This window comes from Halichoerus grypus, chromosome 7 (genome assembly GCF_964656455.1).
Source record: "Halichoerus grypus chromosome 7, mHalGry1.hap1.1, whole genome shotgun sequence".
Lineage (NCBI taxonomy): Eukaryota > Metazoa > Chordata > Mammalia > Carnivora > Phocidae > Halichoerus > Halichoerus grypus.
In genome coordinates, this window is record NC_135718.1 from 127,150,761 (window position 1) to 127,168,235 (window position 17,475).

Below are 17,475 nucleotides of genomic sequence, written 5' to 3' on the forward strand. Positions count from 1 at the left end.
GTGGTCTGTCTGTTTCCCGCGGCCCCAGCCCCAACATACACACTTCTCCCAACACCCTCGAGCCCTGCTGGGGACGGGCCTGGACCAGACACGTAGGGTCACTTCTAAGGGAGGCCCTGCTATGTGACAAGCACCGTGCCAACCACTGGCATGCATCACCTTGCGAGAGAGCAAGCGAGGAGCCTGTTGTCACCGCCCCAGCTTTAGAGCTTCAGAATCAGAGGCTGGGAGGTGAGGCAGGTCGCTCTAGCCTGTAAGTGACGTGCTTAGGAGCCAGGCCCGTGGGCTTCCCTACGAGGGGAGAGGACAGAGGCGCCTGTGACTGCAGGCCCCCCACCCCCACCCCAGGAGGTGAGTTGCTGGCCCACCTTGTCGATGGATGCCTTGAGGAAGTTGTCCAGCAGGAGGCGGGCTTCGGCCAGGGAGCAGGAGCTGATGACCACGGATGTGTCCGTGGAGTCCAGTTCCTCCTAGGATGGAGAGGCAGGGACCCCTTGTCACCGAGGCTGCCCCCCCCCCACCCCTGCATCCCTCCTGCCTCCACCCCGGCCGGGCCAGGCCCCGTGGGCACCTTGGTCTCCTCCAGCTGCACGATGGTGGCCTGGCAGTCGGTGATGCTGTCGTTGATATAGTCAATGTTGGCTGCCAGCACCTCGATCTCCTCGGCCAGCTCCTGCAGGCCCTTCTCCTCCTCCGGGCTCTCAGCCTGCAGCCGCTCCCGCTTCCTCCGCAGCGCCTCCTGCAGGAGGAACAGCTCCTCCCTTTTCTGCAGGGAGGGTGATGGACAAGCCTCGGGTTGCTGCCCAGCCCTGCCCACCGTTCCCTCAGGCCCCCCTGCACCTCTGGATCCCAGAGCAGGCACAAGGAGCGGGTGGAAGGGGGATGAGGAGGTCTGATGAGCCAGAGACGTCAGACATGGCAGAGGACTGGCGGAGGGGAGATGGCAAGGAAGCAGGGGCAGGAGCCCCGGGCTCCCTGTGGTCAGGCCCACCTTGATGAGCCGCTCCATGTCAGCCTCTAGGTTGACAATGGTCATCCTCTGCATGACAATGTCAATGATCCTTCGTTCCAGGGACTGCCACTTGAGCCTCGCAGCCTTACTGAAGCTCTGGCTGGCCCCCTTCTTCTGGAACTTCTTTCTGGGAGACAGATACACAAGGAATTGGTTGGGAGCACTCCCCTTTTTAAAGTTTTTTTTTTTTTTTTTTTCAGGTTTTCTGTATGTATTCGGTCATTTAGCCCTGTTAATAATATGTTCTTTTGGGGGAAAATGCATTTTTAAAATCATTTTGTTGTATTTATTTTAATTCCCACTCCCTATTTCCCCATCTCCCTGCCCACCTGGTTAGGAGCACTCTCAACCTCTGCAGCTCCATGGACGCCCCTGCACGCCCCCCACCCCGGAGCTGACAGCCATGGGGACCCGTCACAGGACCCCACTTCCCCCGGGCTCGCCTCTCCCTGGCCCTGCCCGTCCGCCTCACCTGGCAGGGCGGGTGCCATTGACAGCAGGTGCAGCGTGGTCCCCCAAGAAGTGGTTGATCTTGCGGTTCCACTGGCGCACGATGCTGGAGACAGAGCGGGCCCCTGACTCAGCCTCGGAGGACGTGGTGCTCGCTGACACCTCGGCCCCCGAGTCCAGCATGGGCGGCTTCGGTCCTGCGCGCCCTGCCACCCGCTCAGACATGGGCTTGGCCAGGCGCCTCAGTGCGGAAACCTGGGGTCGAGAAAAGAGGAACCCAGTGAGCGGGGGGGCCCTGGAACTGGTGAAAAGGCCCAAATTGGGGGGTGCCAGATGGGGTGGCTACAGGGGCTGCTCCATCCTCGCCTGAGCTTGGGACTGAGAAAGAGCCAAGGGCTCTCTGATGTGAAATGAACACCCGAGACTTCAACCTTTTTCATTAAGGTCTCAGGCCTCTGGGACCAGAGCCCGCAGCCCTGCCTTCATACCTCAGCCCTCTTGTTGAGAAAGGCCCTCGTAACGGGCCTCACACAGGCTCTGCTCCACTGTGTGCTGAGTGACAAGCCAGAGCCAGAGCCACCGGTGGGACTTGGTCCCTCCCGACTCGGGAAGAACTCAGGAGAAGGGGAGCAGCGTCTCGCTCACCTCCTGGGTTTTCCTCCTCAGGACCATTTCCTGCTGCCGCTTCTGGGACTCCAGCGCTCGGATCTGAAACTGTGGGTGAGAGAGCGGGGTCGGGGTCCGCACTTAGGCTCCACGGCCTGGTCTGCCCAGCTCTGTAGGCAAAAGCCTGGCTTTTGGGTGGATTCTCGTGCAGCCCAAACTTATTGATAATATGGGACCCCGAGTTTGGCTCCCCTTCCCAGAGGTCACAGTGCAGACCGTTCTCTCGGTGCAGGGAATCCCCTCAGCCTCTCGTCCACACCACGGCAGGGAACCCGGGACCAGCGGGCTCAGGGCCGGGAGCTGCACAGTCCCAGCTCTGGCTTGCTGGCGACCCTGGGCAAGGGCCTGCCCTCTCTGGGTCTCGAGTCTCCCCCCACCCCCCTGCACTAGAGGGGGTGGACCAGAAGCCTCTTGTGCTTGTTCCCTCCCATGCTAGGCTGTGTCCTGCTGCAAGTGTGACTGTTACTGCTTAGGGCTGTGGGAGCCGAGGGGCAGCCAGGCACACAGGAAGGTGGCGGCCCCCAGGGGCTGCCCCTCACCTCCTGTCGCCGCTGTTCCTTCTTGAGCTGAGCGATCTCCCGGTTCCTCTTAGTCTCCACCAGCCGCCGCCGCTGCTGCTCCTCACGCATCTGCTTCATCAGGGCCACCTGGGACGGGCAGGGGTGGTGGTGGGGCTGAGGGGTGAGGCAGGGCTGGGCAGTGGGGACCTACACCCTCGGGGAGGGCCTGGCTCTGAGGATGCTGGGCAGGAGCGGTAGCCTGCCAGGCAGCACTGGCTTGGGGCTCAGGGGTCTGGAGCGAGGGGTCTGCTCCTATTCCTCCGTGGGAGTTGAAGCTGCCCCACCACCTGGGCAACCTGCCGGAAGGAGTGGCCTTCCTGCCAGCCCAGCTGTGCCGGTGTAACCACTCTGCAAGGTTTAACCCTGCCCCCCACTTTCAAATGTCATAGCCCCTGGTGGCCCCTTCCCCAAGCCACCATCCTGGGTCTGGCCATTCGAGGACCAGCCAGGGGTTGCTGGAGGCAGGTTATCCCATGTGGGTGGAACACTTTCCTCTCTCCCACGGACAGGGCTGAGGCGAGGGTCCAAGCCACATCCCAGGGCCAGGCTCACAGTGACAACAGTAAGAGTCACCACCATTTATCGAGAACATGCTATACACCAAGCACTGTTCTCACGACAGTCACGCGAGAGAGGCATTACCATTCTCGTTGTAGAAACAAGGAAATGAACCTCAGAGAGACATGAACGGTCAGACTTTTGACCCAGGTCATTTTGCCCCCTAAATCTAGCTCTTACTATAGCCCCAGGGATGACAGCATGCCGGTCCAGAGCAGGGCTAGTGATCAGGTATGGAAAGCCGGGAACCCGGAGTTGTCGGAGCTGTGGCGAAGGCACAGACGGAAGCCTCGGTGCGGCCGGAGAGGACCCAACTTGATAGGGAGCTGTGTACCTGGGATACTGCGGCATCCGCCCCCTCCCGCCATGTCCTGGTGCCCGAAACATGACAGTGCAATGTACACAGGGCTTTAGACACTTCCCCAGTGACAGGGAAATGAGAGTCACGCGGAGGCTGACCCTTCCTCTGCCACTGAGGCCTCAGACATGACGAGGAATATCACCAGCCTGCGCTGCCCTGAGGACAGTCTTGAGAGGAAACGGCCTGGGAGGGAGGGAGGCAAGGCTATAAGGGGGCTGGGGGCTGGGGGGAGGGGGTTGGCTTCTCTCTCAGAGGGCAGGCTCTGCAGGGGCGAATCTACAGACAAGAGGAGGGCTCGCTGCTACCGAGTCTTCAGGGTCCAGAATGAGTGTTCTCCCCAAGGACTGGCACTGAACAGAGCAGCCCGAGCCTGACCTGAGCCAGTGGTATCTGCTGGGGTCAGGGGTCAGAGGCTTCCTGGGGAAGAGCCGTGTCCCCCTAGACGGAGGGCCATCCGCCCAACGTTGCCTGCCTCACTTTCCCATGTAAAAAATAGGAATAATAACAACTGACCCCGGCTCAGAGGACAGTGTCCAGAACCAGGAGCGGCTGACTTAGGCAATGCTGCTGTGTCTCAAGAAGACTGTCCACGCTCACAGCGACGATGATTTTTAACACGGTAAGTGGATTCTAAGAAGACATCCATGGCCACCCCCCTGACCCCTACCTTGGCCTTCTTCATCTCAGCCACCTCGGCCTGCAGCTTCTTCAGCTCCCTCTCGTAGCGGGACTGGTTCTTGAGCAGCCGCGCATGCTCCTTCTGCGCGGCCTGCAGCTTTTGCAGGTCCCGGTTCATCTCCCGCAACCGCTTCTCGTAATCCGCCTTGATCTTGTTGGCCTTCTCCTCCGTGTAGCACTCCATGGTGCCTGAGAGCGGCAAGAGGCGCCTGTCAGTGCCACGTCCCCAAGCGTTCTATCAGCTTCGGGCTCAGAGGGCGTGTGGCGGGGAGCAGGAGCCTGGGTTCGAGTCTCCCTGCGGGACCGTGAGCAAGTCACGCCCGTCTGTGTGCCTGTTTCCTATTTACACAATGAGGGGATCCGGCTGGAAGATGCCAACTCCCCCTCCTGCTCCGACATTCTACTGGACCTTGAGGGAGTGTTTTCATCTCAAAATCTCCGAGCCCCCAGTCACCAGCTTCCTGCGAGGGTCCTGTGGTCCACTCCTGCTGGCTCGGTCGGGACCCATGACTGGAGGAAAGGGCCAGGCCAGGGGGAAGGAAAGAGCTAGTTGAGAAGATAGTGATGTGGGCCAGAGCAGAAGGAATAAGCAGATTCTCTAACCTTGACCTTTGCTTCCTGAAATGCCTACAGGCGTCTCCATGGAGATGTGTCACAGACATCTCTGACTTAACAGGCACAAAACCAGACTCCCAAGCTCTGTCTCCCTCACCCTAGCAGGCCTCCCCGTCTCCATAGACGTCATCACCACCCTTCCAGAAACTTGAAGCCTGGAGACATCCTTGGCTCCTCTTACATCCTCCACCCAATCAACAGAACCTTTTGTCTCTACCTTCGAAATGCATCCAGAACAGGACCACTCCTCACCACCTCCTGCCTAAATCCTCTTTCGCCAGGATCTTTTCCTGCCGAAATGATTCACTAGGATCTTCGTTAACACTTTTCTAACTGGCCTCCAGCCACCACTTTCATTCCCCTTCTGAGCAGCCAGTGACCCACCCCCAACATGCTTTTAAAACCTACAGCCCATCCCTCTCTCCAAACTCCACACCTTCCCGTCTTCCTCAGAGAAGAAAGTGATGTCCTTAAAATGACGAGCGTGACCTGGTCCCGTAGTTCTACCATTATCCCATCTCTTGCCGCTGTGTTCGAGCTGCCTGCCCCTTGTCATTCCACCACATGCCAGGCACACTCCCGTCCCCAGGGCTCGGCATCTTCTCTGCCTGCAGGGCTCAGCCCCTGCTCACTCTCCGCCAGCCCTCTCTCACCTCCTTGGGGTCTGCTCACATGTCACCTTCTCCGTGACATCTTCCATGACCACCCTTTATAAAACTCCACTCCACTCCCCGCCGCGCCCTGTCCTCCTTCCCTGCTCTGTCTTTTTCATGGTACTGATCACCATCGGGCACGTCACAGACTCCGCTTATTTATCTTATTTATGCCTGTCTCTCCCCACCAGAATGTACACATCACGAGGCAGGGATTTTGCTCACCCCAATATCTCTAGCGCCTAGAATAAGGTCAGCTCTGTAAGAGCGAATGAATGAAACCGTGATTGAATGAATGTGCTAAAGAGCAACTATAAAGAAGATAGAATGCAGGGCGCCTGGGTGGCTCAGTCATTAAGCGTCTGCCTTCGGCTCAGGTCATGATCCCAGGGTCCTGGGATCGAGCCCCACATTGGGCTCCCTGCTCAGCGGGAAGCCTGCTTCTCCCTCTCCCACTCCCCCTGCTTGTGTTCCCTCTCTCGCTGTGTCTCTCTCTGTCAAATAAATAAATAAAATCTTTAAAAAAAAAAAAGAAGAAGAAGATAGAATGCAACAGGTCGGTTTGTAAATGGGTTTAAAGGAAAATACGCAAGGAACTGAATGTAGAAAAAAAGCTGAGGACGCATCATGCCCATGGCACATCATGTCCATGTGCCTAGGGAAATAAAGGATTCTAATACTCAAGATGCTAACAAAATAATAAGAATAAATGTAAAATGTAGCATAGAAGTCAGGTTAGACATAGAGGTGACAGTGGGTCAGAGGGCCACAGTCCAAGGGTCAGAAGACCGGGTAGATCCCCAAGGTGCCAGTTGCGGGGGGGCTTGTGACAGCGGAGGGGCCTCAGGGGAAAGCGAGGGCCTGGGGGGGGAGGGGGGCGGTGGTGGTCTCACTGAGGTTCTGCAGCACGCGGTCACGCTCCAGCTGTGTGTCTCGGATCTTGTTCTGAAGCAGAATCAGCTTCTCCTCGTACTGGTGCTTCAGAGTCTGCAGTCGCCTCTGGCTGTTCTCCAGCTCATCGATCAGCTTCTGCTTGATCTCGATCTCACACGTCAGGTCGGCCAGGTCGGCCTGGAAGTTCACCTCTGTGGGGCAGAGACAGGCTCCATCCAGTGCCAGGGGCTTAGGGCGGGAGGGGGTGCTGGGGCTTTCTGTTGGTCGGCCACGGCCAGTCAGTGACCAGAGGCTGGAGGCAATGATAAGTCCCATGGTGGGTAAGGGCCGCCAGGTGGGGCGACACATTGGAAGACTGGCCTCAGAAACTGGAGGCTGGCCCAGGATCTGGGGGGGGCGGGATGTCTAGGCATCCCACCACCCTTGCTGTGCCCTAGAGGCCAAGGTCTACCTGGCATGGGACCCAGCCTAGGGGAAGGAGGGCTGTGGGTCAGAAATGGTGGCAGGGCAGGTGCCCCCATTTAGAGGAGTGGGTTTTGGCACCATTCAAGGCCCGGCTCTGCACCTACCACGCTGGGGAAAGTCACTAGACTTGTCTGGGCTTGGGGGAGCTCCGAACACCTATGCACAGGGTTGTAGTGAGAACTGAAAACCCCATGCCACGTGCAGGGTTGAGCGCAGCGGTGCCTGCCTATAATGAGCACTGTCATCCTCATCACTACTGTTGTTTTCGTTGGTGGTGGTGGTGGTGTCATGTCTGCGAGTTCCAGGCACCGGACGTCCACATTCTTTGAGAATTCAAGTAAGGCCTGACCCCATCAAGAGGCATCTGGCTCAGGGTCTTGTAACTGGAAGGTCTGAGCAGTTTCTCTGGGCCCAGTGCTGACTGTCAGCCCACCCCGGGCACCTGCCATTTGGCGAGTCGCCTCCCCCTGCCCCAGCCTGGGCACACGCACCCTTCTCATCAGGGTCTGAGTCCGAGTCCACCAGGCTCTCCTCACTGCCCGAGTCCTCGTCTTCATCCTCACGCCCCTCCTCCTCCTCACAGCCACTCTCGTCTCGCTCTTCCTCCTCCTGAGCACCAAGCACCATTAGGGGTGGCCAGTGGGCCCTCCTCACTCAGGCTGGGCCTCCTCACTCAGGCCTCAGGGAGGAGAGCCCAGAAGCCAAGGGAGTCTGGACAAGGCTTCAGGTGTGTCAAGAGGGTGGGGAACGGGGCAGACCACAGTCAGGGCCCTTTGTGCCCACCCCCAGTCCCGAAAGAGTACCACCTGACTCCCCCAACAGCCTGGGCAGAGCCCCTCTGGGAGAGCCTCCCTGCCCAGCCTCACCCATTTGGGATGAGGTGGGGGAAGTGAGGGATGGAGACCACCACGGCAACCAGTCAGCCATATGAGGAAGCTCAGGGACCAACTCAACTGGAGGCAGGCCTAAGCCCCTCCCCCACCCTGCCAAGGTGGTCATGGGGTTCCCTCCACTCAGCAGGGACGGTGGGGAGGGGTAAACATGTAGAGGGGAGGGGACGGGGGCAGTCCCTCACCTCCTCAGCCTCATTCTCGTCGGTCTCCTCACTGTTTTCCTGTTGGAGTTTTGCCCTCTTTTTGAAGGCCTCCTTCTCTGGGCTGCCCAGGAGTGAAGGGTAGGCCAGGTTAGCTTTGAGCATGTGGCAAGGGGTGTAGGAGAGGGCAGGAGGATGGGGCTGGGTTCCTGTTCTGCAGAGAATCTGGCTGCTCCTCTCTACCCCCAATCTAGAATTAACCCTGGGTCATTTCCACCCTCCCTCCCCTCGGGGGAAGGTGCAGCATTAGAGAAAGGTGGGTGGCTTCTGCCCAAAAAGCTAAGCAAATGTGCTCAGTGCATTCCCAAGCAGCCCCGGGGCAGCACCCCTCCCCCCCCCGCCCCGCCCCGCCCCGCCCCGCCCCGCCCCGCTACAGGCAGGCGGGCGGCTGTGTTCCCGGACAGCCCGCAGAGCCGTGGGCGCACTCCGCTCACCTCTTTCTCCGCTGCCTGACCTCCTTCTTCTTGAGCCGCTCCAGGTCCTGCTTGGCCCGGCGGATCACCTCAGAGGCATCCTCCATGGAGCTGGCCGGGCTGCCCCCGAAGGCCGGAGCGCCCGGAGATGCACCCAGGGCGTAAGGGCTCCGAGCCGAGGCCCGGGAGAGGCTGCGGCGCAGGGACTCATTCATGGCCTCACTCTCCAGGAGCTTCGTCCTGCATGGGGAGAGCCAGCGGTTGGGGCCAGGTGAGCCCCGGGCTCTGGCCCGGCCCAGGCCCTCCTCCACCGCTCCCAGATACGCTGGGGCGCACTCACCGCAGCTCCTCAATCTCCCGGATGTAGTTCTGGATCAGAGCACCAATGGCCTCATTGCCATCACCTGGAGAGGGAAGGAGGCAGAGGGCAATACAGAAGGTAAGGAACGTAAGGACCTGCGGCCCGGAACTGGTGCTCTTGTACTGGGGCCTCCGATAGGGTACCACACACGGGCCTTTCCCCAGAAGGAATCTACGTCGAAGAAACACCTGTCCCTGGGACGGGTATACGCAAGCATTGCTGGAAACAGCCAAGCTCCACTGAGGGACGGCTGCTATCAGATAGTGTTCACCATCCTCACATAGGGAATGCTGTGCAGTTTACAAGAATCAACTAGATTTCTGTGTTTTAACATGGAAAGATCTCCAAAGCATAATGCTAAGTGAAAATGGGAAGTCACAGGACAATACATATGGTCTCACACACAGAAAAAGAAAGGGCAGTATATATTATTCACACACACACACATCTATGTGCATATGTACATATGAATATACATTCACACTTGTAGCAAAGGTACTGAGAAAGGTGTGGGGAAATGTGCACGCAGCTACTTCTAAGTAGAGAGGACGTGGAGTGGAGAGTTTAGTGAGGGAGGATTTTAACCTTTATACACCCATGTTAAGCAAGGAGAATGTATTCGTGTATATTTTATGGTCATAAAAAAAGGTTTAAAATCAATTGGGGGGGCCCTGAGGGGCTCAGTCAGTTAGGCATCCGACTCTTGATTTCGGCTCAGGTCATGATCTCAGGGTCGTGAGACTGAGCCCCACGTGGGCTCTGTGCTCAGTGGGGAGTCTGCTTGAGATTCTCTCTCTTCCTCTCCCTCTGCTGCTGCCCACCCCCTGCCTCTCTCTCTCTCTCTCAAATAAATAAATCTTTAAAAAAATCAATTGGAAAAAATTCATAAATGCATTGCTCTGTGAATTGATTGGCTGGCCCAGCTTGCCTAATATCCTAGGGCAGGTATGGGGAGCGGGGGTCCCGGCCTGTTGGGTGCCCGAGCTGGCCTGGTGCACCCCGACTCACCAGCCTTGGCCAGGAGCAGATTGGCTTCCTGGCTCATGAGATGAGTGACACGGTTGTTGATGGCATCGATGGCCTCCTGCATGGCCTTCACCCGCAGACGCAGTGCCCCATTCTCCTTCTGCAGCATGGCATTCTCCCGGAACAGGTCGCTGTAGCCCTCGGCACCATCCTCCCCGATCACCCTCTTGCCCTGGGAGGAGGGGCAGGCAGGGAGCAGGCAGGGGCTAGAGCTTGCAGGGCGGGGAAGGGTTGATGATCCACCTAGCAGCACCGCCAATCTCCCCGTCCCCACCCCGTGTTTCCTAAGACACAGCTCCTGTCTTCCAGGGCTCTCCTTGACAACCAGCAAGTCCAAATTCTATAACCAGCCATTCCAGCCTTCCCCAATCTCACCTTGACTTACCCTTCCACCGCCTACCTTCGTATCACCATAAGTGCTGACCCAAGGGCTAAAACCCTAAGGGCCCCAGGCAGTTGGCATAAATGAGTCTGAGTACAAGACAACAGGGAGCGGTGGGGACTGGAGTTAACAGAGTCACAGACTCAGTCTCAAAGGGTCAGCAACTATGCCACTCTAGACAACGTAGTGCTATATGTCGTTAGGTCTTCACATTTTTCGGGAAAAACTGAAATTCCCTGATTTTCAGAAAGGTAGGCAACTAAGTTGCATTCTTTTAAAACAAAGGGCAAGCCAAACCAAAACCCGTTTGTGTACCAGATTCACACCATGGGCTACCAGCAGCCATTGACTTTTGCCTTAGTCATATGGAATTAGACACTTCCCCAAGAAGCACCCATTTTTCCCATCTCTGTTCCTATGTGCATGGCTTGATTGCATCCAAGAATGCCTGTTCCACTTGCTTTTGATGATATCTCATCCATTTTTCAAAATCTATATAAAAGGCCCCCTCCTTTGTGAGGCCTTCCCTGACTGAGCACCTGAGTGAAGAGGGCCAGCTCTCTCCTCTGCCCTGCCCCCAGGCGCACTGGACTATTCATGCAGTCCCCATCAATTATTCTTATTCTGTACCACAGTCTAGGAGTCTCATCTGGTCCAACGCAGCATCGTCAGTGGACATGAAAGCACAAGGCAGAGCGTCTGTCCTGGGCATCAGAGCTATGCTGCGGAACAGCTGAGTGCCCTCCTTGCTCTTAGGTGCTAAAACCCCGGGAGCTCCGACTGTGCTCGATTCACCCAGGTGAGCCCCCTCATCATGGCCGGCACAGAGCCAATACTCAGGAAGCGGCGGGGAATGGGTGGGGAGGTGAGGGAGTGGTGGGAGGCACGCCGAAGACCTCGGGCCCACCGTGCCTGGGAGTGTGCTCACCGCCTTGTACTCCATCAGCTCCATCTGCAGGCGAGCAATCTCGGCCCGCAGGGCGCTGATCTGCTGGCTCGTCTTGTCCTGGTTCACCACCACCTTGTTCTTGATGTTGCGGGCCCGATTGGCATATTTGAGCGTGTTGAGCGTCTCCATGAAGTCCCGGTCTGAGGGGCTCACACAGGCAATCATGATGGTCTGGCTGGGGGGGTGCAGTAGGAGAGTGAGGTTCGAGGGGCACAGCCAAGCCCCCAGAAGCATCGCTCCGGGGCAGAGGCCCCTGCTCCCAACCCATTCCCCTACTGTCTTAATGGCCTAAGGACCTGGGCATTCACCAGGGCAGCACCTGGACCACCTGGCCACGGGGTTCCTTCCAACCCACAGTGAAGGCGGCTGACAGTGTGATATGTCACTGCCGGGCACAGCTCTGTATTTCCTTAGTGGTTTCCATCCATTACCCCATTTGGGCTCTATCACTTCAAGACTATCTCTCCCTGTTTTCAGACAAGGAAACAGTCTGACCATACTGGCCAAAGGTCATGCAGCATCTCAAGGCTCCCGTCTCCAAAGCCCACAGGCTGCAGTAGGAAGGCCTCCTCGCCCACAAGGCCCTCATGAATCAAACCCTCACATCAGGATTCTCCAGGAGGTTCCCTCCTCCCCTACCCCTTGTTGGCTGTAGGGTACCTGTTGCCCCCCAGCGAGTCCTGGAGAAGCCGAGTGAGCTTCGAGTCCCTGTAGGGCACGTGCACCACCTTCTTGCTCTGGTCCCCCAAGGCGCTGATCACGTTGCCCAAGGCCAACTGTGGGAGACAGACCCTGGCACTCGAGAGGCAGTCCGGGAGAGGGCAGTGGGGACAGGACAGCCCCCAGGCCATCCGTGCCTGCCTCGAGGACCCAGCAGCCCTCAAGCTCCCTGAGAAAGTTTACGTGCCAATGTGATTGTTTGGTGAAGTCAAGAAGCTGGGGGCAAGGGTGAGGGCAAAGGACCAAAGGCCTAACAACAGTGACATATGGGTGCCCTGGCCAGCAGCCAGCGAGAGGTGCAAAGAAGACGGGGCAGCTGTGGGTCTGGAGGGTCTGGAAAGGGTCTGAGACTGAGCTGTGCTGGCCACTGGGGCTGGTGACCCGCCGAATGCCTACCAGGCCGCAGTTGATGGAGATGCCCTCCTTGGCCCGCTCGCCAGTGGCCCCCGTCCGCTTCAGCCGCTCTGAGCCGGCCAGGTCCACAAAGTGAAACTTAGCAGTGAGTGTCTCATACTCACTGGTGGGCGCGGTGCCCTCAGGAAGCCCAGTCACCGCCTCACTGACCTGCAGCAGAAGTTAGCAGCTGATGTACCTGGCCCTCGCCCCACCTCGCGGCTCCTCTGCTCTCAGCCCTCGACCCTCAGGAATGCTGTCTGGGGTGGGGGGGTTCGGGGCCCAGGGGCAGGGCAGGCTGCAGCGCCCTCTCCTCTTGCACGTGAGAGCATCTGACCGTGTACTTGCACATGCCTGATTCTCATGCAGGCCTCACAACCATAGGGGGCTGGTTACCCCCATTGTACAGTGGGGGACTGAGGCTTAAGAAAAAAGAAAAAGAAAAATCAACAAGTGGCCAAGGCAAACCCCAAGCCCCGATTTGCTAGCTTCAGATCCATGGCTCCTTCCTCTTCTTGCCCCCCTGAGAAGCGCCCCCCACTACACCAGCTCCTGGGCCTCTGTGGGTTCCTTACGGGCTCGGGCTGGGTGCACACTCGCATCTGGCACACGTGGATAGTGAAGATGGCGTGTGAGCGGGAGCTCTGCACGTTCATCTGGGTGCTGGCCGTGGTGCGGGACAGGGCCCCCTGCTTCAGGCACTGGATCAGCTGCGGAGCGAGGCAAAAGTGAGGGCAGGAGATGAGCCGTGGAGCGGGCCCCTGCCTGCCCCGGACCTCTGGTGGATGCTTACCTCCTCCTGGGAGTTGATGAGGCGGGAAGTGACGCCCGTGGTGTAGATGCCACCATTCCCATCCTCGTGGATCTTGATGTTGGACCTGCGGTGGCGGGCATCAGGGTCACGGGTGCTATCGAACAGGTCGAGGATCTCCTCATTGTAGAGCTGTGGGGTGGGGGGAACAGCTGCTGGGTGCATGGGGCGCATGGCGTGGGGCCCCGAGGGGCTTTCCCATGTTTATAAGCCAGCTCTGTTTTACAGAGGTGGAAACTGAGGCTCTGGGAGGCGAACCTGCCGACCCTGGTCCCCTCTGGGTTCTGGATTCCAGGGTCTTTCTCCTAGACAGGAGTTGGAGGCAGCTGGGTCCTGGGCAGAACTATATTGAGGTTATGCTCCCACTCCCCAAAGAACCAGCATTCAGCAGTTTTCAGTCTTGTCAGGGGACTAAGGACCTAAAGGGGACAAGGGGACTCAGGTCCTAGATGTAGATGAGGAAGATAGAACCATAAATCAGGCAGATCCTATTATGTTTGTTGCTAGGCTGGGAAAGGGGGTGGGGACGTGGTTTCGGATGAGGGAGGGGATGGACAGAGCTCAGTAGAGACCATGCCTTGACCCCCATTGTCCCTGGGGGTTGAGGTGAGGACAACCTCCCAGTAGGGGAGGAATGTGGGGACGGAGAGCATGCCACTGGGGCCCAGCATCCTGGGGAGAGCCTGGGGAGACCACTTGGGGTGGGGGGAGGTGGCCTGGCCAGGAGCAGTCACCTTATTTCACATGGTCTCAGCCTTGGAGATTCCTGTGTTTGTAATCGCTGGCAGGGAGAGCTTCACCTGCTGAAGGGCTGGGATATCCCCCAGGCAGGGAGCCGGGGCTGGGGGCCTGGGGGGTGGGGTGGGGAAAGGGACCGGGCAGCTTGGTCAGCAGCCAGCAGAATCCTGTGGGGGAGGGGCGGGCTGCGGCCCTCCGACATCCGAGGCTTTGATGCCTCAAAGGGACAGAAATACTCCACAGGAAGGGGAAGGGGAAACGGAAGGGACTGGTGCAGATGTGGGTGCCATGGTGTCTGTCTGTCTGCTGGGACAGGCGCACCCGGCATCATTTAACCCCTTGTGATTCACCCTTGGGCATGAGTTTTCTAGGAACTGCCCTACTCTTTGGGGATCCCCATGGCAACAGGATAGAGAAAAGAAGAAAACAAAGAGATGGGAAAGCTTATAGAGATACACAGCAGTAGGACACACACACACACACACACACACACACACACACACACACACAGAGGTAGTCACTTTATCAGAAGCAAAAGTCCAGGAGGACAAAGAAAAACTCTCAAGTCTAAAATACAGGGTCCCTAAGGGGAAAGCAGCCACTCTGAGTACCCAGGAGGTAGTCATAGTGGTGCAGTGGGCAGGGTGGGCCATGGAAACCCTAGAGAGGGCTCGAGCCACATCCCTCCCTCAGAGGACAACCTGGGTACAGTCAGAGCCCAGGGCAGCCCCATATCCAGCAAATGACCCAGAGCCGGGGGGGTGGGGGAGGTCAATGGGTTGGGGTTTCAGATGCTGAGAACTGAAGCCACCCGGTTCAAGTGTCCTAAAGGAGGAGGCTGGTCAAGTCAGGCACTCATGAGAAGTATCCAGGAACACCTGCTTTCTTAGAGACCCTTCTGGAGGCCCCTCGATAGGCCAAAGATTCCTTCCTCTACCCGCAAAGTCCCCAGATGCCAAAAGCCTGGCTTAGCACACAGACATTCTCCCAGAGAGAGGAAGGACCAGTTGCAAAGAAAAGCTCCTTCTGGAGGACCTCCCTGCCCTGAGGTCAGAGAAGACTAGGAGGGTCAGTAAGGACCTGGGCCAGAAAGGGACAAGGCAGACTGCTCTGAGGCTGGGGAGCAACCTGGCCAAGGCTGGAAGGATGGGCAGGAACTAGAGTTCTCACTACGTGCCAGGCACATGCTTCCATGCCATCCTCACAGCACCCACGAGGAAATAGATATTATAGCCATCGTGCAGTGGTGACACGACATGCCCAAGGTCACACAGCTAATAAGTGTCAGAGCTGACCATCAGTCAGGGTTTGAAGAGATCTTAAAGGTTCTCAGTGGCTCAAGCCCCTTCTGACACAGGAAGCCTCTTCAGAGTGTCCCACCAAGAGGTCTTCTAGCTCTTGCTTGGATATTTCCAGCAGCAGGATCCTCAGCAGCTATAATGCTGCCATGGCTTGCCTAGGCTCATTCCACTGTCCTGGGGGTAAGCCCAACCTCCATGGTCTTGCTGTCCCCCAAATCTCCCTCCCGCCCCCACTACGAGGGCACGGTACCTCCAGGAACTGCGCGCTGACTTTGAACTCAGGCCCGGCCACGCCCCGCTCCTGTGCCCGCCGCTTGCGCTCTGCAATGCCCCCAAAGAGGTGTGCAATGGCCCTCGGGATGATGCCCTGCTCCTCCTCTGATGTCGCCGTGTCGAAGCCGGTGCCCATCGTGTATGTCTTCCCAGCCCCTGTCTGCATCAGCAAGGGTGGAATGAGGGTGTTAGCACCCTCGGGGGGCCACCGGCAAGCCCGGGGACCCCTGGCCAGGCGGACTTCCCTTACCACGTACCCAGGTCACCGGCCCCTCCTGGTCCCCAAGCCACACCCTGAGGGAGTCTCCTCGGAGTGACAGCCTCCCTCCAGCGTGGCAGCATGCTGGGACAAGAGACAAAACCGCAGCTCCATCTCCACCGGTCTGAAGGGGGAGAGGGCGCTCTCTCCCACCAGCTGGGGAGACCAGAGCTGGAGGGGACACGGGTGGGAGTGCAGGCGGCTTACCTGCCCATAGGCCAGCACTGTGGCATTGTAGCCCTCGAAGCAGCCCTCGATGAGCTTGCTCACACAGGTCGAATAGATCTGTTCCTGCCAGGTGTCCAGGTCGAAGACAAAGTCATAGGTGAAGGCCTTGTCCTTCCCCAGAAGGACCTGGGGCTCCCCGGGGGTGACAGAGGTGCAGATGTGACAGCCCTCAATCTTCTCCTTTGACAGCTGGGGCCGAATCCTGCTCAGGAAGCGGGGAGAGCCCTGGGTCAGACCCGGCCGGCGGGGGACTGCGGTGCCCTCCTCCCTCACGCTGCCTGCCATGCTTCCACTTCCCCAGGCCCCCTCCAGCCCCCAGAAGCTGGAAGAGAAGGAAGGAAGCTCAGGAGCCTCCCCAGAGGACCAAGGCAACTTTTATAACAATACAGTAATACTAATCGTAAGAATAATATCCACTCCACCCAAACATTTATTGAGCAGTTGCTAACATTTGTCAAGTACTCTACGTATGGGATCCGGGTTAAAAGTATTTTACATAAATGAATTCATGTATTCTTCACTATAAATCTGTGAGGTACATATTATTTGCCTAATTTTACAGATGAGAAAATGGAGGCTGACAGAGTTTAAGTGACTTGCCCAAGATTGTACTGGGGGGGGGGTGGGTAGGGGGCGTGACAGAACCAACCTCCGGTCTGACGTCAGAGCGCACACTCCTGATTGAAAGGGGAGCCCTAGAAATCAGTGTCCCACAGATCAGGAAGAGAAGACAGCTTGCCCCCTTCTGGGAGGTAAGGCTCAGCACCAGGGTGGGGAGGGACAGGCCTGGCTGCCCCCCAACCCCGGAATGAATTAAAGAGCAGACCCCATCTTCTGCCAAGGCCTGCAGGGGCTGCAAGAGTCCTCCAGCTGCAGAGCCTCCTCTCGGAGGCCAGAGCCGGAGGGACATTCTCAGGCGCCAGACCAAGCATGACCCCGCCAGACCAGGCCAAGGCAAAAGTCGGCTGAGAAGGGCAGGACCCTCTACAAGGGACACCAGGCCGGCCACAGGAGGGGCCCAATCCCAGCTCCTGCTGGGCTCCCTTACGAGAGGAAGAAAAGTGGCCCCAGGGCTGAGTGGGAGCCAGCCATAGATAGGGCTATCTCCATCCAGCCACCTCTTCTCCCTCCTCTAAGCAGCCATTGCCGTGACAAGGTCCCCATGGCAACCAAGTGTGAGTCAGTGAGCATGCGCTGTACAGACAGGCAGAAAAGCACTTCCCAAATGCCTAAAGCAAAAGGGGGTGGGGGTGGGTTAGGCACTAACGCTCCTGGGCCCACACAAGCCAGCCCTATCAGCCAGGCGATCACAATGAGCTGCTTGTCAGGCTCCCTTTCCCAAAGCCAACATTTACCAAGAGAAGAAAAGAGTGAGAGGGCCAGGCCAGCATGCATCCAGGGCGGAGGGGGACCTCGCCACAGAGGCAGGGCCACCAAGTCGCCATCCTGTCCCTGTCTGGGGCTGCCCCAGCCCCCAAGGCCCACTCAGAGCTTCAAGCCAGGGTGCTCCCCTCAGCCTGTTGCCTGCACTTTGCTGCGAGAGGGTCAGAGGGGACTGGGGAGGGGGGTAAGTGCCAGGGGAGCATGTGGGGGGAGTTAGCTGCACCAGGCCAAGT

At 58.1% G+C, this 17,475-nt stretch overlaps 1 protein-coding gene across 4 annotated transcripts in view; it reads right to left on the reverse strand.

Annotated features, from left to right (window-relative positions):
* KIF21B (kinesin family member 21B) overlaps nt 1-17,475 on the reverse strand; it is a 50,791-nt gene that overhangs the window by 21,238 nt on the left and 12,078 nt on the right. For all 4 annotated transcript variants that reach the window (XR_004915619.2, XR_004915618.2, XM_036086690.2 and 1 more), the window contains exons 2-21: nt 15,839-16,061; nt 15,350-15,532; nt 13,043-13,192; nt 12,825-12,959; nt 12,253-12,420; nt 11,797-11,912; nt 11,116-11,311; nt 9,788-9,977; nt 8,759-8,822; nt 8,440-8,658; nt 7,988-8,069; nt 7,404-7,521; nt 6,447-6,638; nt 4,275-4,474; nt 2,668-2,775; nt 2,108-2,176; nt 1,485-1,717; nt 992-1,139; nt 572-766; nt 369-470 (exon numbers count right to left, since the gene is read on the reverse strand). Coding sequence is in view for 2 of the 4 variants with exons in the window: in XM_036086690.2 (XP_035942583.1) it covers nt 369-470; nt 572-766; nt 992-1,139; nt 1,485-1,717; nt 2,108-2,176; nt 2,668-2,775; nt 4,275-4,474; nt 6,447-6,638; nt 7,404-7,521; nt 7,988-8,069; nt 8,440-8,658; nt 8,759-8,822; nt 9,788-9,977; nt 11,116-11,311; nt 11,797-11,912; nt 12,253-12,420; nt 12,825-12,959; nt 13,043-13,192; nt 15,350-15,532; nt 15,839-16,061 (3,091 nt within the window). In the remaining 2 variants the exon portion in view is untranslated. The remainder of the gene's footprint in view (nt 1-368; nt 471-571; nt 767-991; nt 1,140-1,484; nt 1,718-2,107; nt 2,177-2,667; nt 2,776-4,274; nt 4,475-6,446; nt 6,639-7,403; nt 7,522-7,987; nt 8,070-8,439; nt 8,659-8,758; nt 8,823-9,787; nt 9,978-11,115; nt 11,312-11,796; nt 11,913-12,252; nt 12,421-12,824; nt 12,960-13,042; nt 13,193-15,349; nt 15,533-15,838; nt 16,062-17,475) is intronic.